The sequence below is a fragment of the Malaya genurostris genome, chromosome 3, assembly GCF_030247185.1.
Source record: "Malaya genurostris strain Urasoe2022 chromosome 3, Malgen_1.1, whole genome shotgun sequence".
Lineage (NCBI taxonomy): Eukaryota > Metazoa > Arthropoda > Insecta > Diptera > Culicidae > Malaya > Malaya genurostris.
Window position 1 is genome coordinate 16,238,166 of NC_080572.1, and position 23,576 is coordinate 16,261,741.

General features: G+C 37.9%; 1 protein-coding gene across 1 annotated transcript; it reads right to left on the bottom strand.

Moving 5' to 3' along the window:
* Window positions 1-2,638: 2,638 nt before the first annotated feature.
* Window positions 2,639-4,880, bottom strand: LOC131439056 (uncharacterized). Its single transcript, XM_058609585.1, has 2 exons — window positions 2,764-4,880; window positions 2,639-2,717 (listed from the first exon to the last, which is right to left on the bottom strand). Exons 1-2 carry the CDS (start codon window positions 4,878-4,880, stop codon window positions 2,639-2,641), a joined length of 2,196 nt encoding a protein of 731 aa, XP_058465568.1.
* Window positions 4,881-23,576: the final 18,696 nt, after the last annotated feature.

A 23,576-nucleotide genomic window follows, 5' to 3' on the forward strand; every position in this document is an offset into this window, starting at 1 on the left:
ACTATCCGAACGATAAATCTCCCTATTCGCGGTAAACTTGTATCGATGACGGCCTCCTAAAGATGAGACAATAATTCAACAGTAGAATTCAATAATTCACGTGTAATTAACTAATGTCGAGCCCTACCTTCTATTGAGTAAATAATTTGTTCAACTAGAGTGGCTCCTACGTGAGAAGGCGTCTTAATAGCCTAATGGCCAATTCAATTTATTTAAGCACGCCGTCCGACCTTCAACAAGAAAAGGTAAAACGTGAAAATGCACTGAAGGAAGCCACACATAACCTCACTTGTGATAGATGCTTATCAGTATTCGTGATGCTAATTAAAGAATTCAAATTCATATACGTACTACCGTATTCCGTAAAACGGTCAACATAACCGTTAGATCAAACGTATAACTAGAAATTAATAACTGCACTTAAATATATGAGTAGTTGCTCGCTATGTAAGAGCTGCAAATTACTCCGTTCTAACTTCAGTTCTCTCGTTCTGACGTTTTCACTTCTCTTCCGGTCCAGGGCGCCCAGCTCGTTCATCTCTGAAAGGTAGGACAGTGTCACCAGAACATCCCCCCCCTCGTGAATTCGGTCGGTAAGCTTGAGTTCTCTCGCAGAATTCACCGTCAGATATCTCCATAACGGCCAGTTTGACAACCGGTCGCCTTAGTTCATTACCACCGGCAGTTCGCACGATCGCCTGGCGGACTCTGCCGTCACGTCCAGGGATGATTCCTTTAACGCAGCCACGTTCGTCGACTTCCTTCGGCAATATAAACCAAATCACCGACTTGAATTGGTTTGGCCTCCGCAAACCATTTAGAACGCTTGTTCAACGTCGGGAAATATTCTTTTAGCCACCGATTCCATAGGGCTACTGACAAAAACAGCGAACGTTGATAACTGCTTCTTAGCGAGGCGGCCAAGTCGATAGGAAGCCGCATCTGATCGTGAGCGCCCGACGAGCTCCCAAAAATGAAGTGATTTGGCGTTATCGCTTCACCTTCCGCTGATTGGGGCAAGTAGGTTAATGGTCGTGAGTTTATTAAGTTTTCGGCCTCTGCCAGAACCGTGATTAAAATCTCATCATTTAGTTTCCGTCCGTCGTCGAATGCCCGCATCGCTTCCTTAACGCTTCTTACCATTCGTTCCCACACACCACCCATGTGTGGGGCAGATGGCGGATTGAACGTCCATTTAGTTCGCGCATCTGTAAACGTGTCCGCACACTCGTTATTGATATCTCTGATCTGTTTTCTCAGCACGTTACTCGCACCAACAAAATTGGTGCCATTATCCGTACATATTTCTACTGGTGGACCTCGTCGGTGCATGAATCGTCTTACAGCCATTATGCAAGAATCAGTGGATAGACTGTGAGCGACTTCTAGATGCACTGCACGGGTGACCAAACACGTAAACACAGCAACATATCGTTTTTCCTTGCGGCGTCCGACGGAAACTTCCACAGGTCCTAAATAGTCCAATCCGACATAACAGAATGGCCGTACAAAAGGTGTCAACCTTTCTACGGGAAGGGGAGCCATGCGAGGGTTCTGTGGCTGACAATTCATAATTTTGCATCGTTGACATTTTCTCATCACTTAAGCTACAGTGGTGCGCAGATTGGAAATGTGAAATCGTTGGCGAACCTCGTTGACCACTGTCTCGCGATTAGCATGGCCGCAACGACAATGGAAGTCGTTGAGTAGTAATAGGGTAATCGGGTGGGTATTTGGAAGTATGATCGGGAATCTAGCGTCGAACGTTGCATAACTTGCATTGGCAGTCCGACCTTCCATTCTCAACACTCCGAACTCGTCGGCAAATGGAGAGAGCGTGTACAATGAACTGGACCTTTCAAGAGTAATCCAATTTGCTGGTAATTCATCTCGATTGTTTGTTAAGATTTTAACTTCGTCTGGGTAATGGTCATTTTGAGCCATTCGCCATAAGCTTCGTTCGGCCAGCAGATACTCCTGCTGGCTCAGAGGAACGACGTTGGATGGTATTGATTTTCTTAGGAACGTTTGTAGACTCTTGGTTGCTTTAATTGTCTTGACTGGAAGATTATTGACTTTTTGACGACAGTTAAATGCAAAACGAAATACCAGTATCACGGTTCGTAGCAACACATTCCACTTAGAAAACCGCTCAATCTCTATCCAGCGTTCCGGAACTGTGATGTGATGCAAGAGAAGGTGAGCCCTCAACTCTTCTTTAGTTTATTTTATTTTCTTTTGCATCGGCCAATCTTTCATTTCTCTATGAAGAAAGGAATTTTTGCCAGTGAGCCATCTTCCGCCAGAGTCAGGTATGGTGTCCTTACCCCATTTGGTAGACAATCTGCCAAGTTTTCTTTCGACGGAACATGCCGCCAATCTTCAGGTTCAGTGAGTGACAGAATTTCTCCGACGCGATACGCAACAAATTGCTTGTAATTTCGGTGATGAGAGAGGATCCATGCCAAGACGACTTCTGAATCCGTGTGGATGAACTTCTCATTAATTGGAAGCGTGTGATTTTCACATACAGTTTTCATCATCCTAGCCCCCAGGAGCGCCGCTTGGAGCTCCATCCGCGGAATGGATTGGTATTTAATCGGAGCCACTTTGCTGCCAGCCATGACTAACGCACATTTTATGCTATTTCCGTCCTCTGCTCGAAAATACGCGGCACACCCAATTCCCAATTCGCTAGCATCGGTAAAAACATGCAACTGCAAAGAGGAATAGGGGTGAAGTTGAAAATCCGGGAAATAATACCGAGGAATCTCAAGAGCGCTAATTCCTGGGAGAAGATTTATCCATCTACACCACTTGTCGTACTCCACGTCGCCTAATTCAGCGTCCCAATCCAAAGCAATCCGCCAGAGATCTTGCATCAACATACGGCCGTGTAAAAAAAAGGGTACGAGAAAACCCAACGGATCGAAAAGGCTCATGATGATACGTAAAGCTATGCGTTTGGTCGGTCGCAGACCATCCAATACATACGGAGCCAGCTCAGTTTTCCAGTTTGTGGAGAATATGAAGGCGTCTTTCTCGGGATCCCAGATAATTCCGAGAACTCGTTGTCTGTTATCTTCTATGCAATAATCGATGGAAAGCGACCGCTGCTCTGAGACTTCTCCCAAACCCTGCAAGATTTCGACGTTGTTACAGACCCAATTCCTCATATTCATCCCTCCTCGTGAATGATCTAGTTTTACTTGTAAAGCCCGTTGCAGTGCTTCTTCTGGTGTGTCGGTGCTGTCGAAGTAGTCGTCCATATACGTTTTTCCTTTGATTGCTGCGGCTGCTTCGGGAAAGTCGTGTGCATTTTCATCCGCGTTACGATGCATGACGTATTGCGCTGAACATGGTGAACAAGTTGCGCCGAACGTGGCCACGTCCATCATATAAACATCCGGCGGGAGCTTTTCATTGAAGCGGAAAAGGAATCGTTGTGAGTGTGTGTCCTCGGGCAATATTCGAATCTGATGAAACATTTTTTCGATATCCCCGCCGAAGCCAACGGGCCTTTCGCGGAATTTGCAGATTACGCCAGGGAGCAATACTAACAAGTCCGGTCCTTTCAACAGTTGGGAGTTCAATGATACGCCTTTCACTTTCGCGGCCGCGTCCCATACGAGCCGTTTTTTGTTCGGTTTTTTAGGATGAGCTACATCATTGAGCGGCAAATACCACACACGGTTAGGATCGGCCTGACTTAGTTCCTCTTGTGTCGCTTTGTGAACATAGTTTTTGTCAATATAATCGCGTATTTGCTGGTGCACGTTACGTCGCAGGTCCGGATCTCTGAATAGTTTAGACCCAAAACCGCTAAGGCGCTTTACCGCCATAGGTAAACTATCTGGTAAACGTATATCGTCGTGTTTCCATAATAGTCCGGTATAAAATCTGCCATTTTGACGAAAAGTTGTTTTATTCAAAATATCCCTCGCTCTCACGATTTCTGCTGACTCCGGTAGCTGAATGGGTGCTATCCCAGTGTCTTCTAGGACAAACTGTTGGCGGATCATTTTGTTGAGCTCTTTATCAGCCTCTATTTTGCACGTGTGATGTCCCAAGAATTGGTTTTCGTCCAGGGGTCCTCCACACGGTCCGTATATTTTCCATCCAAGAACACTTCTCACTGCGATGGGTTCGCCCGGCTGACCTATACGGCACTCAATCGGCGTCATTAGGTCTAAGTTTTGTAAACCAATAAGAACCTTTGGTTTCGCATTTTTATATGAGGTGACGGAAACATCTTTAAGGTGTTCAAATTGCTTAGATATTTCATCCAGCCGTAGATTTTGGGTCGGAAGATTTAATGAGTTAACTGTACGGGCAGCGGTGAGTTTATATTTCTTGCGTCCACCTCTTCCTGAAATTGTTAGATCAACCCGCTCCGATGCGCACTCTCTGCGACTTACGTCCGAAGTCCACACCAATTGTAACGGTTCTGAAATTCCGATCGTACCGAGTTGGCGCGTTATACTAGCATCGATGAGGGTGTGTGAAGAACCTTCATCGAGGAAGGCAAAGGTGTCGATTCTTCTTGATCCATTGGATAATGTGATAGGTACAACACGGAATAGAACAGATTCCGTTACGATTCTGTGAGTCTTACAATCCGCTTTTATTATATCTGCCGCTCGCTCGCGGTGCAGCAATGGGTGATGCCGCTCATGGCAGTTCGCCACGTTGCACGAAAATCTCGATTTACATGCCCAGCTACCGTGGTTCGAGAGACATGTTTCACACAGTCTATTTTCTTCCACCGTTTTCAAGCGTGCTTCAAGACTAAATCGCCTGAATTCCTCGCAGTTTCTCACGCGATGGTCTAACTTCGAACAAATTGGACACGGTTTTCGCGATGAACTGTTCTCACCCATAGTGGGACTTTCGGCGTGTGTGTGGACGTGTGCTCATTGAGGCTGCTTTGATTTATCGGGATACACCGATACACCTGGTTCATTTTTTGGTTGCACTAGACATGTGACTTCACTGGCGTCTATCACCATTTCGTCCACCAATTCGTCCAATTCGTCCAAAACATCTTTGGTGGTACGGGCACTGGAACTCGCTTTGGTGTTTCCAAGTGTTCTGACGAATGTGGCGCACGGTTGCGTGGAAGTTGATCTTTTACCCATTTATTTGTCGACGAATTGTCAGTGTGTCTAGATTCGGTATCATCTTCCATAGGAAGTTCCGATGAATTCTTCGGAAGGTTGCGTGAAAGTTGATCTTTTATCCATTTACTTGTCAAAGAATTTCCAGTGCGTCTAGAACTGGCGTCATCTTCCATAAGTTGTTTTTCCAAACTGTGCTTTTCATCCAAGAACTTTTCCTGCATTTTAAGCTGTTTCCTGATCAATGCGTTCTCCTTTTCCTCCAGATCCTTTTCAATTCGCAGGCGTTCCTTGGCTTTCTCTAATTCTCGTCGTTGAAGTTTCAGTATTTGTTCTTCCAATTTCTGTTTTTCCTCTAGGCGATGTAGAGCCTTTTGCGCTGAAACTTTAGTATTAGTATGCATAGACCCATTGTCGGTATGCGCTAGTTCCGAGTGTCTATTTCCTTTTTTCAGTGTCTTTTTGGTCGGAGATGTTACACTTCTCGAATTATTTTCCGACTCTTTATTTTTTCTGCAATCGCCGGCTGCATTTTCCCCGTTGAATTGGCTATCGGGCGGTCGGTAACAGATTGCTTTTCATCCGCATTCGAAGGCGAGAGTGGATACGAGCAAGTTTCGCAGTGCCATGGTCGATTTTCAACTCCCGGTGAGACGTTTGCGCAGTCCAGGTGGTACCAACCCAGACAAGTATCGCACTGTACCATGTTGTCGCATGAATTTGACCGTTAACATTTCTCGCAGTCGAATCCATCTTGTTCTTGGGACATCCTATGAATCAATCTTTGAGGATGTTTAGGGAAGAGTTCGGACGTAGGAGATTCTTTGCAGCGGTTCTTGTGTAACAGCTCAAAGCTAAAATGGATTATATTAAATTAGTCAGTTTATAATAACAAGTGTTGCGAAGTTCAACTAACGACTTACATTGAGTCTTCCCCTGTTCATTTATCCGAACGATAAATCTCCCTATTCGCGGTAAACTTGTATCGATGACGGCCTCCTAAAGATGAGCCAATAATTCAACAGTAGAATTCAATAATTCACGTGTAATTAACTAATGTCGAGCCCTACCTTCTATCGAGTAAATAATTTGTTCAACTAGAGTGGCTCCTACGTGGGAAGGCGTCTTAATAGCCTAATGGCCAATTCAATTTATTTAAGCACGCCGTCCGACCTTCAACAAGAAAAGGAAAAACATGAAAATGCACTGAAGGAAACCACACATAACCTCACTTGTGATCAGAGATGCCATTTATACAGATTTATCTGTATTATACAGATTTTTACATGCGCATACAGATTTAATACAGAGTACAAATTTCTTACAGATTTCTTAAATTTAATACAGATTTATACAGATTTCACCAAAAGTATTATGGAAAAAATTAAACTATCTATTAGTATTTGAGCTATCTATTAGTATTTGATTGCAATGACGAGATAAACGTTTAGGAATCAACGTACAAATCACTTTTTAAAATATATATTTTTTGTGCAGATATTTAAAGAAGAACACTGAAATCCATTTATATTAAAATTTGTAACTAAATTGAACTTAAAAGTTAGTTAGTCATGAAACATTATTGCCAGACTGACAGTTGTATTTCCTGGCTCGACGTTGCATATTGGGTTTTGGAAATCCATCTCAACTTATGAAGTGAACATTTTCAAATTAGACAAGCATATGTTGTTGATAGGAAAAAACTATAAAATTTCGTCGATGAATATAATATACGATATGAAATTTAATCTACCACTCTATAGCCATAATCTATTGGAATAACACATTTTAACATAATTGTATTGTAGAAATTTCATTTTATTAGCGAATACAGATAAATACAGATATTTTATACGAATCAATACAGATTTTCTATGAAAATATCTGGCATCTCTGCTTGTGATAGATGCTTATCAGTATTCGTGATGCTAATTAAAGAATTCAAATTTATATACGTACTACCGTATTCCGTAAAACGGTCAACATAACCGTTAGATCAAACGTATAACTAGAAATTAATAACTGCACTTAAATATATGAATAGTTGCTCGCTATGTAAGAGCTGCAAATTACTCCGTTCTAACTTCAGTTCTCTCGTTCTGACGTTTTCACTTCTCTTCCGGTCCAGGGCGCCCAGCTCGTTCATCTCTGAAAGGTAGGACAGTGTCGCCAGAACAACTGGCGTTCGGAGACCATTAATTGCAAGACTTCAACTATTGATTGAATTGTAGGAGAGAAAAGCAATATTATTGATCTTACTCCTAATGGAAACATTCAATATGACAATTTGATTATCAAACGATATTATTTCGTTCATATGTGAACACTCCCACGTGATATGCATATCATCTCGGTATATCAAGTGATATAAGCGCAAATGTGAACATGGTATGAATGATATCGTCGAGGGGGACGACAGATCTGGTTTTTTCAAATAAAATACAAAAAGTCAATGGAAAGTGAAAAAACTACATCTATCCAAACATCTAGATCGATCCGTTTAAAAGCGTTTCTAACCGTGTAAAAGAAAGTCAAAGAACATGTGATCTCTTAAAAAGTTTCTGTTACTGGTCTTGACATTCACTGAGTGTCAACATTGATTCGTCAGCAGATTGGTAAAATGAAATTAGGGTTAAACAACATTGAAAATTTGTTTTCTTGGTAGCTGGGAGCATGAAGATGGAATATAATAATTTTTGGTTCGAGTTGAATATAGAAACTGTGGAAAATGACGCAGATATTAAACGAGAATGGCCAACATTCCGATAGGATATGGCAGATAATCCGGAGCATACGCTCTCGGTGTGTGGGTTAGCTATGCACCAGAATATAACAAAACTGATTTTACAGGACGATAGTTCACAACTTTCCGAACTGTCTGCATCTGGCATCTTCATGTGACATTTGCAACTTTCAGGTTTCATGGCCTATTACGATACATCATATCTCCATGATTATGTTTTTAACCAGCAAAAATCCATGAAAAGACGATCGATCCATATTCAACCGTTACTATGTGTAGCAAAGAGAAGCAAAGTGTGCATAATCGTATGCAGCGTGAAAAAGTCTAATCGAAGCGAAGTGCAGTTTTTTAGTGTCGTCCCCCTCGGATATCGTTTGACAATCAAGTTGTCATATAGAATGTTCCCATAAAAAGTAAGATAAATAATATTGCTTTTCTCTCCTAAAATTCAATCGATAATTGAAGTCTCGCATTTATCGGTCTCCGAACGCCAATATTCGTTGATGAAATCAAAATTATAATGATTGTTTATTGTCACTTTCAAAGTGACGTTCATAAATGAGTGCGTTCAATGCCATTATCCGTGTTGCTAGTTGCGATTTTTGACAACTTGATATGATATCGTACATGATATCCCGGATATTATGCTAAAATGGTGATACGCGTTGACATCAAATTGTATGGGATATCAAGTGATATCGCACATGATATCATCGAATATCAAGTATATCCCAATATCACTTGATATCAGCGCTAATGTGAACATACTATTAATCTGTATTCACTAATAAATTGAAATTCTTACAACAAATTGATCCTTAAAGATGTTATTCCAATAGATTGTGGTTGTAGGATGGTAGACTCAATCAGTCATTGTCATTGTGAGCGCGGCTCAAAAATATTTAACGACGAAATTTCAGTTTTTTTTAAATTTTTTTATTCACAACAATTGAATTGTAATTCCATATAGTTTAAAATTGTTGACTTATAATTTGACTAGGAATTTCAACACCCAATATGCAACGTCAAGTCGGATTATACAACTCTCAGTTTGACAGTAAAGTTTCATGATGCCATTACTTCATTGAATATCAGTTCAAATTGGTTTCAAATGAAAATATAAATGGATTTAACAACAGATTTCCATATTAATTTGTTATTTGTCCGTTGATTGATAGACTTTTACCTCGTCACTGTAATCAAATTTTTAAACGATAGCTCAGACAGAAAAGTTTTTTTTCTTACTTGTTTTGAGATCTGTATAAATCTGTATTAAATCGAGGAAATCTGTATAAAATCTGTGTATCTGTAAACTGGTTTCAAATGTCAAATTGAATATTTTACGTGACGAAAATGAATGTTATACGAACATCCCCTAAAATGAATAGAGTCATCACATAAGGTTTACGTGAATTGACCAAACGTCAAACAATGTACGTGAGTCCGGAAGTGTGCCCGCTCCTGCCGAATGCTTCAAGCAGGCCGTTGGTCCACCAAAAAACGAGTTCAGAATCGGTTTGAAGCTGGAGACATTGGACCCATGTAATGCGAACTCAACCTGCATCGGTAGTGTTGTGGGAGTTCTCGGATCTCGACTTCGGCTTCGGTTGGATGGCAGTGACAACAAAACGATTTCTGGAGGCTTGTCGATTCGAGATCCTACGACGTTATTAGTTGCTTTTTATTTACAGCCGTTAAAATTCTATACTAATTTTCTGAAATAAATGTGTTATTTTTCATGGCATTTTCATTTCCTAGATTTATATAAATATCTATCTCCCTTTTGACTTCAACCAGCATATAAAATAGTAATTCTCTGGTATCTAAATTTTACATGAACTGATAGGTAAATGTGATATGAGCAGTACATTATATTTTACCTATGAAACACGTAGCTTTTACTGGATTATTTATTAAACAGTTTTTAAATGCCAGTCCATTAAAATCTACGTGAAAAGCATTGTGGAAAATATTCACATAACTTTCCACGTAACTATAACATGATTATTATTTTGAGTGTAGAGTGCCTATAACCAGAGTTACGACAGCTGTTCGTTTGGAATGACAGCTTTTGTTCTCACACGCTTAAAAATAGTTACTCAAAAATGAGTAAGATCTCACTCATCTACAGAAAAAGTGGAACAACTCTAATTTAGAGTAACTCCGAAGTTACTTAAATTTGAGTTCTTCCACTGGAAACAATATTTGGGTAAAATCTACTCATTTACTGAGTAATACTTTATTTGTACATGTACCAAAAATAGAGTAACTATCACTCAAATTTTGAGTGAAATTTTATTTCTCATATACCAGATTTGCAAAAAAATGCTCCTTTTCTGATTGTATTGTATTAAAATATTAAGTAATTGAACTCAATACTATATCAAGTGGTGGTCGCTTGGAGTAGTGTGTCAATCGCAAATTAACATACATGTCAGCTATGCTCAGGCACCAATCATACACTTATTCCTCATAAATGACATTTGAGCATATTCGTTTCCATTCTAAAGCACAACACGGAGTTTATCATTCCGGTTTTTGCAGACACAACACTGTTTGTGTTGAGCGACTCACCCTCGGAATACGCGATCTCACTAACAAAAAATACAACCTGTTGATACAAATGGTTATTACAACTTTTAGACTGATCTTGCGAATAGTAACAAAAAAACGAGTTCTGGCGTTAAACTCAAATTTAGAGTAGGAATTACTCAATATCATTGATGATAACTACTCAATTTTTGACGTTTCCATGTATCATTGGAAAATGAGTAACTAGTACTCAAACTCTGAGTAACTTTTTCTAAGCGTGTAGGCACTCTACGTTTCCCGTACCATAATAGCAGATCGAAATCATTTTGGTGAGCAAAAAAAACAAAAAGTCTCACTACTAACAGCCTCTGTACCTTTTTCCTCTACCGCTCTGTACTTTTTTTGCTAAACTGTGCTCGGTTTCAAAAATGAAAATCTGTGATTTTCATTTGAAATTTGAATTTGTGAAAATCTGTGATTTATTGTGTGAAAATCTGTGATTTATTTCAGAATCCGAGCACAGTTTCAGAGCCTGGCATCCCTGAACACGAGTAAAACGATGCTGGGGCTGCTAGTTTTTCTTGTTATAATTTCCAAATTTAAATTTAAAAATGACATACATTATGCATCTAGAACTGGAACACTTGGAACATTGTCTCAAAGTTGATTTACCGGCAGCGACACCTGCCAATGAAAAATGGAACCAAGAAAAGGAGGATTCTTTCGGAAATTTTCATATCGGCAGTAGTGATTTGCAACATTTTTATCGTTTATTCAAGAGTACAAATGTGTGAAATTGGTAAGGTTAGGTTTTTTCGGATCGACATTTTGTTAAACCGAAACCAGTGTAATGTTGATTTCTCGAGTACTAGAATGTATAGCGATCGAGTACTATTTATTTTGGATACTTTATTTTGTTATTTCCAGACATTTGAAAAATGTTATCAAACCATTCTGACCAGCTCTATTCTGAATAACCGGTAGATTTGGCGCAATGAACGAAGATCAACATTACCACCTTAGAGTAAAAACTTTTTCTTCAACTTCTACTATGATTTTTCAAATGAATTTACCCGTTTTCATAAGAAATCGTTTAAAAGGTGGAGTAATTAGAAACTAATTCCTACAGTAATTCCTACCGATTTGACAGCTCTTGCTGAAAGTATCATCTCTAAACAAGCAGCGCATTTACATTTCAGTATTGCGACAATAAGCCACTTCTGAACATGCCCTAAGCAAAATAACGAATTTGTTTCCATTTCGTCCAGCTGACCTCGCTTACACTGATAAAAATTTGCACAATCGATCCATATTCAAGTTTCTACAACTCATACACAACCTGACAGAAATGAGCCTGTTTCATATGTGTTCCACTGAATTCAGGGCGGCGCTAGTGTACCTAAACAATACGGGTGCAAAGAATTACGAAACAAAAAGATTACATAAGAAACCAGTACTTCATTAAGTTATTCACGGTATATTTAAAAGGAGTGTAGTTTTCATATTGTGACTTACAATATTGCGAATTTTTCTAACAGCACTGTACATATAGCAACACACTCATCAATAACACACGTCATGAATCTCCGAACATGCGTATTTTGTAATTTTTCTATCTTTTAATTCACTCTGCCCAACGTCTTCTCTTTGGTCTAAAAAGATAACTATTAATAATAATTGATAGAGTTTGAAATGAAGTGTTTTTTGAAACGTGGTGTGTAACTAAACGCAAGGAATTTGTAGCCATTTGTAGAAGTGTTTGTTATCATTGGATGATTTTCTAACGACTCGGATAAAGATGAGGGAACCATAGTTTAATCTTGGTTTGCAAATTAGTAGTATTGTTCTTCAAGATTCAGTAGAACACATTTCTTCACGTTCATTATTTATTAAAAAGTGACTACTTTTAAAACTTCTATTGATGAAAAGAGAAAAATTATACTTATACTAAAGCATAATAACATGTCATCATAATTATTTTGTTAATGTCAAGAAATGCTAGCAAAATTTATTTTACTTATTCGAATATCAAAATTTGAACCGCAGATTGTCGAAAAACCGATACGTTATTTCAAAGTGTTATTCTATTTACGACGCCATTGTAGAACCAGAGAACCAAAACTTTTACTTATATTCTCGATATATGGGAGCTGTCAAGTTGTCCACGGGTTGCCTGTATTGTAGAGTACAACCGACGACACGACCTGCCACTCGACTATCAAAACTGTATCGCAAATTTAACTACCCCTCAGTAACTGGAACTGGCAACACAAGTTGGTAAATTGTTGATTTTGAAAAACAGTTACCAGTATCCTTGGAAACCACATATGGAATGTAAACAAAAACAAGAGATTCTCAATTAAAACGAAACCACTGAGTGTAGTAGGCCCGCTGGCTGGTATTCAATTTATTCTTTCAGAGATCTGCCATAGCGATTGTGTCGTATGCCGCTTTGAAGTCAATTGCGCGACACTTCTGGAGTACTTGTCTCATAACGAATATGTAATTCGTAGTGGCGTACCGTACCGGCAACGCAAATTATTCACTACCAAAAATTTCGGTTGTTTAAGGCAATAAAAAACTTCTCGTGTGTTATCTTCAGAGGGAATATATTCATCTTACTAAGCATTTATCACGTTCATAACGTTCCCAGAAATACATTCCTCGTTTAAAGTTTCAACTTTTTATGTTGTTCTATTTTAAAGTCCAGCCTGCAGATTTAATAAAAAATGTATCTGTACTAAAACATTTTTACTTTTGCGTTGGGGATCTGAATGACATTACCTTAACGCAAGAATTGTCCGGACTTCGCTAGGTGTCATGTTGTTGAAGACGAATCCTAATACTCAGGTAATTCTGAAACGCTCTCTTGATTCAGAATTGTCGCTATTTGTTGCAATCTAGCAAGCTTATCGCGAACGGACCAGGATGTAGCTCCCGTAAGGAATGAAGCCAGTGCTCGAGCTTCCTGGTCTAAAACTAGTCCACCAAGCCGATTGAATGTCGACTTTTTGATAACTCGCTCCAGACGACTTTTAACTTCACTAGTAATGATACTAACCAATCCATCATAATTTCTTTTTTCGAGGTCGAACTAAAAAACACAAAGCGATTAGAAATTCATTTATACAAAGATAACCACTCACCAAGCATCGGCGTTTGACAAACTTTATATACAACTTAGCCCTCGAATGAATTATTGGTATTTTTTTGCATTTTTTTGTAAATGATTGTGAATAATCATGAAATGTGGAATTTTTCCACAACTGTTTCAAACTGTTTGTTTATTTACTCTGGCGCTCCTTGGTAACTACTAGCTCATAGCAACTTAAACAGTGTTGCTCGAAACGTTAGTTTTTGTCATTTTCAAGGGGTCGCTATATTTATGGTAACTGGTGGTAAATCGCTCACGAACACTTTTTATTCCGATTTTTCTTCGGAGTATCTGGTCGTGTCGTCGGTACAACAGCGTTTGGCCAACTTGCTCGTAGTTAACCTCGAACGGATGTACCCAGTAAGCATTCGGAATCACAAATTTCGGCTGGTAACATTCTCCACCAGTTCGCTTTCACATTTCATCCAAGTCAGTCGATAAAACAAAATTGCTTACGTTCGGGACGGAAGAAACCAAGTATAGTATTGTGTAGTGAACAATAGAACGATCTCGAAATGAGTGAACCAAACGAACAAAACTACCACCGCTACGAAAGAATACAATTATTATTTACGAGAACTTGAAGGTTTGCTTAAGGAGCAAATGCATCTTGACATTAAACGTGTGCATTTACTTCAATGCAATAAGACAAATAATGTTGTTTACATTTGGTTCTATAGAGTTGAATGCAATTCAATTCGCAAAAGACTATAACAATGTGCACTATGTGGAGCACGAAAACGTTCAACGAAAACGTACAACATTCCAGTATATGAAGATTGTGCTATAGAAGTACGTGTGCATGATCTTCCCTCAAGTGTCATCGGTCCTTATATTCACAAAACTATGTCCCAATACGGAGAGATTCTCGCTATCGAAAGAGAAAAGTGGAAGAACTCCATTTTCCATGATAATTGTAATAGATTCCACAGTGCCATCCCCCAAATCCTTCCTCCAACGGAATGAACAGAATCGGATTTGCGTATAATTTTCTATATTTCGACGTTACCTTGCAAGCCCTTGAAGGGAAATTGTAAACCTACTTGTATTGTGTAATGGGGAACAGGAACTTATAAAACCGGAGTAACTTAGAAATGAAATCCAGATCTGAACTGGTCGTTTGTTTATGTTTACATGCTTCTGCTTTAATCCTGGCGCGCTTTTTACATGCTTTTCTCGAGTCGCACCACGACATCCATGCGAGTTTGTTTATTTGTTTCTTTTTTATGAGCTGTTGTTTAGGTCGTTTACCACGTGTTCGTTTCACTCGGAGTCAGACGCCAGCGCGTGGACTCAAAAATGAATACGGTATAAGAAAATACAAATAACAATACCCCTAGGTTCCATACAAACGATGTCAACAACGGGGGTGCAACTTGACAGCTCCCTTTGTGCTCAAGCGTAACCAGAGATGCCAGGTTCAAATTTCTAATATCTTCAGACAGGGTTTAAAAAGTCTGTAAATGTGAAAAAAAATCTCTAGTCAGTAAGCATGCCTTGCTAGCAGCAATTTCTCTATTAAGTATGACACGCAAAACTGACTTTTCGAGCACAAAAAAAGTCGTGGCAATTTCAAAAGTCTGTAAATTTGGACGAAAGTCTGCGAAAAACTCAAAAGTCTGCACAACAAAAAATGTCTGCAGCACTATACCCGAAATCTGAAAATTTACAGACAAATCTGCAGATCTGGCATCTCTAAGTGTAACCAAAATTTTTGGTTCTCTGGTTCTGTCAAAACGATTTATTCGATTGCATTATTTCAAAAGGGCGTTGTTGTTGTGAAAGAAAATTTATTTTGTTTTTAAATATATATTATATCATTTAAATTTTATTCATTTCGGAACAAAATTACCTTTTAAGCTTGTTTCGCATTGATTGCTTTGTACTGTTAAAATTTCTAACAAGTTGCACCATGCGAAGTTTCAAAATATAATCAACGCATAATTTCAACAAGATATTGTTTGAATAAAAATGAAATTGGCTATAGTCCAATCCACATGCGAATGTGTAGGTGTGGCTATTCTCAGCAGTTGAAAGGTTAATGCTAGTGTGAGTATGTCGAAATAACCCAGTGAATTTTGTTGAGCCGCATCGTGCCAATTATTGAAGACATATATGCAATAAAAAACACTGGAATGCCAAGAGAACAGTTGAGAAAGACACAAAATCGTTTATGAAACTCTACACACTTAAATTTTTTAGCTGTGTCTCGGCAAAAAAATGCCGAGATTCGCACAGCTGAGTAATCAGCAATCATCTCGGCAAAAATAAAATAACTGAGCGTCTCGGCACCCTCAAATTTGACAAACGTCAAATATTGCCGAAATCGCCAGCATAAGATTTACTGTTTGCTCAGTGAAACGTTCGCTGAATATTCGGCAATCCAATAAAACGAAAAAATGAAAAAAACAAATTACCGAATCATCAGTAATTAAAAATCTAGTCATTTAATTTTGTTTGTAATTTCTAAACATTATAAACACACCATTCAGGATCAAAAATTCATTTTATTAACACTTGAAGGAGGCTTACAAATTTGTTGCCAGTAGTGCTTAAAGCCTCTACCTTAAAACATGTAGCATAATAAAAAGCGGCGTTTCCGGATGCGGCCACCTCGAGTCGAGCTGGAAATATGAAAATAAAAAAAAATATACAAAAATTTTCAATATTTAATGATGCATATACGGTATTGTTCAAAAAATAAACTTACTTTGATCTATTGAATTTGTCCATGCATTGGGTTATTTTTTCGCATATCCCCCAAAGTTTTGTCTCGAGGACTCTTTGAGCTTCGTGTTGGGTGTTTTTCCCTTATAATGTGATCTGATAAAGTCGCTTTTTATAAAGCGAAACATGTCACTATATTTATTCAATATTTTTACTTGCAAGTGGTTCCACGTTTCTTCGAAGATTATCCATTTTTTCACTCGAGAATTTCATCAGAAAATAATCGCGCAATGCGTAGCGAAAATGTAACGTGGCAATAAATGACAGCTGTCGTGCTGAATATCGGCAACAGCTAGCGCATATTACGAAATCTCGGCAAACGTCTCTGCTGATGTCGGCATATCTGTTGTTTACTGATAAATTCAGCAAGCAATTATGCCAAATTTCGGCAAAATGAAGCAATTTACCGAAATATCAGTGAATGCATTTAACGAAGTTCAGAAACATGCGTATTGATTACTGAGCATTCAGCAAATTTAGGTGTTGCTGATCAGTTTCGGCATTTTATTATGCCGAGCTCAAGAAATGGTTTTAAGTGTGTATATCACGTAAATGAACTGTCTTCTACTTGGTTTATTAGTTCATAGCTTACGAAATTCTATATGCATTTTTCGCAGTGTATGATTACGAGTCAAAAATGTTTTACCTCAGTGTAAAATTGAACCCACAACAAACTTTGACTTCGGCTCGCACACATTCTAATTTCGTATATGAATAGATCTGCGCACTCTGCATCGGTGTGAGTAACTAAGACGTCAAATTGTTCAATGATCGATCTTTTTTCACTCTGTTGTCTGCAGAGATGCCAGGTTTGCATATTTGCTGCAAATCTGCACATTTCTTATAAAGTGCAGAAGACATTTCAAAATCGAGTCTTTCGGAGACTTTCGTCAAAATTTACACTTTTCAATTTTTTGCTCACCGAGTCAGTCATGTGTGTCATATTCTATAGAAAAATGAAAGTCCTCAGACATTTTTTCGGATTCACATACTGTTCCAACCAGCCCAGTGGTAATAATAAGGCGCTTTAGCCAGTGCTATCGTAACTAACATCTTGGTCTTTTGGGTAATGTTGCAAATATTCTTCGCGTAACTATTTCATTAATCGATCTTCGCCGTGAATATGATTCTATTACTTACGAGACGGGCGAATTACGTTGAACTATTCACTGCACGAAAGAGGGAAGGATGAACAAGAATTATCAATAATCGTAGAGAACCCGAATATACATTCTCCGCTGCTGGTATACATCGTACATGTTCGTTGCGTTGGGAGAGTGCTGGGATATGGTTCATCACATATACATAAGACTATTGTAATAATGCAAGGTGAAACGTCTTAATTTTCTTGTTTCAAAGACAGCACGAACGATCATCGAGAAATAGGTTTTGACGATGATCGCTGTATGAATATTCGTTCCATATTCGCGTTAAGTCATTCAGGGGTATGTCAAATGCTAATAACAACTGCAAGGAATAGATCAGCAGCGCCGACAAGTCCGAATACCAGAACGATTATCGAACAAAGGCGAAGGGAAACGAACGATGATCATTGGCGTTTGTTGCATTTTTGATATTCGAGCAACATTACCTTTGGGGCCTTCAAAGCTAGCAAGTCAGTGAGAGCAGAGTAAATAAAATGAAGTAAAATACAACACATCATCGATTGTGAGTCAGTATTACAATTTGGCACCTCACGTTCCATAACGATATCATATTTACAATCAAACATGTAAAAATCATCATTGTTTCAACAAACCAGATATTTAGCATCAACAAACTTTTATTGATGTTTACATACTTCTTCGCTGTTTTCGTCTCTGCGGAAAAGATGATGGTCACAAAAACATGGTCCAATTCACGTGTGAATGTGTTGGTGTGGCTATTTTCAGCGGTTGTGTAACGAATGCTAGTGTGAGTATGTCGAAATAACCCAGTGATTATTGTCGAGCCGCATCGTGCCAATTATTGAAGACATATATGCAACAAAAAATACTGCAATGCCAAGAAAACAGCTGAGAAAGGCATGAAACTGTTTAAAAAACTCAACACGTAATGGAACTGTCTTCTACTAGGTTCATAAGTTCATAGCTTACGAAACTCTATATGCATTTTCCGCAGTGTATGATTATGAGTCAAAAACATTTTTACCTCAGTGTAAGATTGAACCCACAACAAACTTTGACTTCGACTCGCACACATTTTAATTTCGTATATGAATAGATCTGTGCCGACGACACGACCAGGCACTCCGAAGAAAAATCAGCATTAAAACTGTTCTCTAACGATTCACCGCCAGTTACCACAAATCTAGCGACCCCTTGTAAATGATAAAAATAATCTTCTCAAGCAACACTGTTTGAGTTGCTATGGACTAGTTACCAAGGAACCCCAAAACAAATAAACATGTTTTGAAAGCGGTGGAATAGTTCTATTAGTGTTAAACTTTGTCCAAATTAAGCAGAAATGCATTCAAATGGACTCGATTTTCGGAATTTTCACGAAACTATGGATGAAACCAACGAACGAGGACAATGATCTGCTTCCAGCGATTCATCCATACGCTTCAACTGCTAGCTTTTCTGGGCAGTAGGATTCGGTGTAATATGCCGGTGTCAAAATTGTTTTGTGTCGGTTGATTGCGCAGCAGTGGGAACAGTATTTCACCTTGTTGGCCACTATTAGAGGATTACTAGTGGAATTCCACAAAGAAATTATTTTACCGTACGTTATGCAGGTACCGTAGAGCACTGGCCTAGCTCAGATCGTTGTCGGTCATTTCCATGTCTTCCTTCTCACACAACGGTTTCAAGTCAAGACCTGAATTTTGAACTTGGCTTTATAAAAGACATAACTCATACTCTTCAATTTTTATATTCCGCTCGAGTCAGGTAAATCCATTAAAATGTTCCGTAATATAATAACCGATCTGAAATTTATTTTGTTTACATTCATCTTGCCTTCGATATGCAGTAACCAAGGTTAGGGTGACTGTTATTCAAAATCAATAAATGTATCAACTTGTGCTGCCAGTTTAAAAAAATTCACTAGCGTTTTCGATTTGACATTTCCAGTTACTGAGGGGTAGTTAAATTTACGATACAGTTTTGGTAGACGAGTGGCAGGTCGTGTCGTCGTCTGTGCACTCTGCTTCGGTGTGAGTAACAGAGACGTCAAATTCCTCGATGGGGCCCAGGAGCAGGGATGTCAGGTTCACAGATTAATCTGTGTTTCACAGATTTTGAATTTTCTGCACAGATTTTTAAAATGACACAGATTTTCACTGATTTCTGAAAATGATTACAGATTTTCAAAGATTCTTGAATGAATCACAGATTTTGCACCAAAAAGTACAAAGCGGTTGAGGAAAAAGGTACCCAGCGTGTTGGTAGTGAGACTTTTTTTTGCTCACCAAATTGATTTTGAACTGCTATTGTGGACCACAATGAAAATCTGTGACCGTTTTCCGTACCACAATTTGTGGTACGGAAAACGGTCACAGATTTTCACAGACAGGTTTTGGGTTTGATCACAGATTTTTGAAAAAATGACCTGGCATCCCTGTCCAGGAGGAGGCTGGTTACGATCCTGGCCAGGGTTTGGATGAATGAAGCAGTGAATATGAGTATACATGCTTCAAGGCGTATGATATTCATGAATATACCAGCTTTATGAACCATATCTCTTTTGAAGAACGTGAGAACGTGAGCCTTGTTGCTTTATTGGAATGGCTGTCCATGCACGAGAATGGAAGAAAGCAAACAATATTCACCCCTACTAATGTTTCTCTTTCTCACGGTTTCTCAATATTCACGGGGCTAGAAAGTGACGAAGATTATATATTCAGTTTTCGCTAACGGACTGATGATTGGAATATATTTACTTCCACTAGCGTTTTGTTTGTTTGACTTTTTTTTAGATATGACCGGTATGTTAGAACCAGCCATTTGAAAGTATACGATATATTCATTCACCGGTGAATTAATATTCCAAACAGCGCTGCTAACTATACCGATTTCTCGGTAGTTATACCGATTTTTGGACTCGATACAGGAATACAGATATGCTCTCTCAAAATACCGTCATTTCAATTTTCATACAGATAAATACCGATTTTCAGTTTTTGTGTTGAATTTCATTTCCGCACTAAATCGATTTTTGATTTTTCGAGAAAGATATTCTACATCAGAGATGCCAGATATTTTCATAGAAAATCTGTATTGATTCGTATAAAATATCTGCATTTATCTGTATTCGCTAATAAAATGAAATTTCTACAATACAATTATGTTAAAAGGTGTTATTCCAATAGATTATGGTTATAGTGTGGTAGATTAAATTTCATACCTTATATTATATTCATCGACGAAATTTTATAGTTTTTTCCTATCAACAACAATTGAATTATGGCGCCATATACTTGTCTAATTTGAAAATGTTCACTTCATAAGTTGAGATGGATTTCCAAAACCCAATATGCAACGTCGAGTCAGGTAATACAACTTTCAGTCTGGCAATAATGTGTCATGATGCCAAAACTTGTCTAACTTGTAAGTTCAATTTAGTTACAAATTTTAATATAAATGGATTTCAGTGTTCTTCATTAAATATCTGCTCAAAAAATATATTTTAAAAAGTGATTTGTACGTTGATTCCTAAACGTTTATCTCGTCATTGCAATCAAATACTAATAGATACCTCAAATACTAATAGATAGTTTAATTTTTTCCATAATACTTTTGGTGAAATCTGTAAAAATCTGTATTAAATTTAAAAAATCTGTAAGAAATTTGTACTCTGTATTAAATCTGTATGCGCATGTAAAAATCTGTATAATACAGATAAATCTGTATAAATGGCATCTCTGTTGTACGTATAGTCCAATCCACGTGCGAATGTGTTGGTGTGGCTATTCTCAGCAGTTGAAAGGTTAATGCAAGTGTGAGTGTGTCGAAATAACCCAGTGAATTTTGTCGAGCCGCATCGTGCCAATTATTGAAGACATATATGCAATAAAAAACACTGCAATGCCAAGAGAACAGTTGAGAAAGACATAAAATCGTTCATGAAACTCTATATCACGTAGGGTAACAGAGGTATTTTGGCCACTTCATATATTTTCGCCCACCTAACAAACTTTATCAATTTCATCGGATTTTATCGATGTTAAGTAACCCATGTTGCATCAATTTGAAGCTAATCACATTAAATTACCTATTGCGGAAGGGGTTTTCAAAGATATTATAACATTTGGGGGATATTTTTACAAAGTGGGCCAAAATAAAATCAATCTTAAAGTTGGCCAAAATACCTCTGTTACCCTAATGGTACTGTCTTCTACTTGGTTCATTAGTCCATAGCTTACGAAATTCTATATGCATTTTTCGCAGTGTATGAATGTGAGTCAAAAATGTTTTACCTCAGTGTAAAATTGAACCCACAACAAACTTTGACTTCGGCTCGCACACATTCTAATTTCGTATATGAATAGATCTGCGCACTTTGCATCGGTGTGAGTAAATGAGACGTCAAATTGCTCAATTGATTTTTAAGCTAAATACAGATTTTTGGAAAAAAAAACAGTTGACAGCCCTGATTCCAAACACTGATCCTGGCTGTAGATTTTTGAAAATTTTAACTGGCATCTCTGGTTGTCTGACATACAGATCAGAGTTACCATATTCACAGATTTTTCTGTAAAATCTCAGTTTTTTGCCTATTTTTTCAAACTGCTTCTGTGTCAATGATTTTATCAAAACTACAGATTTTTATTGCAAAATATCATAGCGTATCATATACTTTATATAGAGAAATGGCTGCCAGCAAGACATACTTGCTGACTGCAGATTTTTTTTCGGATATACAGACTTTTCCAACCCTGTCTGGAGATATTTGAAATTTATACCTGGCATCTCTGCTAAGATCATAGTAACTATCAACTGTTGATCCATCTCTTTATCGATAACCTATACACGCTTAAAAATAGTTACTCAAAATTGAGTAAGATCTCACTCATCTACAGAAAAAGTGGAACAACTCTAATTTAGAGTAACTCCGAAGTTACTCAAATTTGAGTTCTTCCACTGGAAACGATATTTGGGTAAAATCTACTCATTTACTGAGTAATACTTTATTTGTACATGTACCAAAACTAAAGTAACTATCACTCAAATTTTGAGTGAAATTTTATTTCCCATATACGAAATTTGCAAAAAAAATTGCTCCTTTTCTGAGTGTATTGTATTAAAATATTAAGTAATTGAACTCAATACTATATCAAGTGGTGGTTGCTTGGAGTAGTGTGTCAATCGCAAATTAACATACATGTCAGTTATGTTCAGGCACCAATCATACACTTATTCCTCATAAATGACATTTGAGCATATTCGGTTTCATTCTAAAGCACAACACGGAGTTTATCGTTCCGGTTTTTGCAGACACAACACCGTTTGTGTTGAGCGACTCACCCTCGAAATACGCGATCTCACTAACAAAATATACAACCTGTTTCTACAAATGGTTATTACAACTTTTAGACTGATCTTGCGAATAGTAACAAAAAAAACGAGCTCTTGCGTTAAACTCAAATTTAGAGTAGGAGTTACTCAATATCATTGATGATAACTACTCAATTTTTGACGTTTCCATGTATCATTTGAAAATGAGTAACTAGTACTCAAACTTTGAGTAACTTTTTCTAAGCGTGTAAGACAAGACCTGACATCTGGGGGGGCTGCTTTTGTTCCAAAATGGACCAGTTTCTGATTGGCTGATTTTGATGTTGCTACCTGCACATTGTGAAAAGAAAAAACTTTTGCAGGGTACGCGAGCAATGATGCCAGGTATAAAGATAATCAGAAAACAAGTTTATTAAAATATATAATGTTAGCTCACCAATGAAAATGAAAATTTTCGGAGAATGTTTCACTTTTTTTCAATCTCATTGGTAATAAATGTTTATAGTGGCAGCACTGTGTAATTAAAATAAGCATCAAGCCGTTCTTCTTTTTAGTGAATTAAATTTTAACCAAAAAAGATTTGTTAAATTAGTGTAAACTCGAAAGTGTGTTAACTTTTACGAGAAGAATGAACTGTTGTGTTCCACACTGTGGTCGCACTAAGCATTTCTATCCAAGCCTGACTTTTTCCGGTTTCTAAAAGATCCGGTAATACGTCAACAATGGATTCGATTTTGCGTTCAACATGAGATACTTCGTGTTTTGTCATCAAAGCTCAATTAATGGTTTTTAAGCATTAATATATAATAAAGAAATGCATTCACCAAAACAATTTTCATGTTTAT

What these genes read in the sequence shown, in the direction of transcription:
- LOC131439056 (XM_058609585.1), bottom strand. Translation starts at nt 4,880, where the DNA reads ATGGGTGAGAACAGTTCATCGCGAAAACCGTGTCCAATTTGTTCGAAG. An exon ending in AGCGCTCTTGAGATTCCTCG is followed by an intron (nt 2,718 to 2,763) that starts GTATTATTTCCC and finishes TCCTCTTTGCAG; the next exon opens with TTGCATGTTTTTACCGATGC.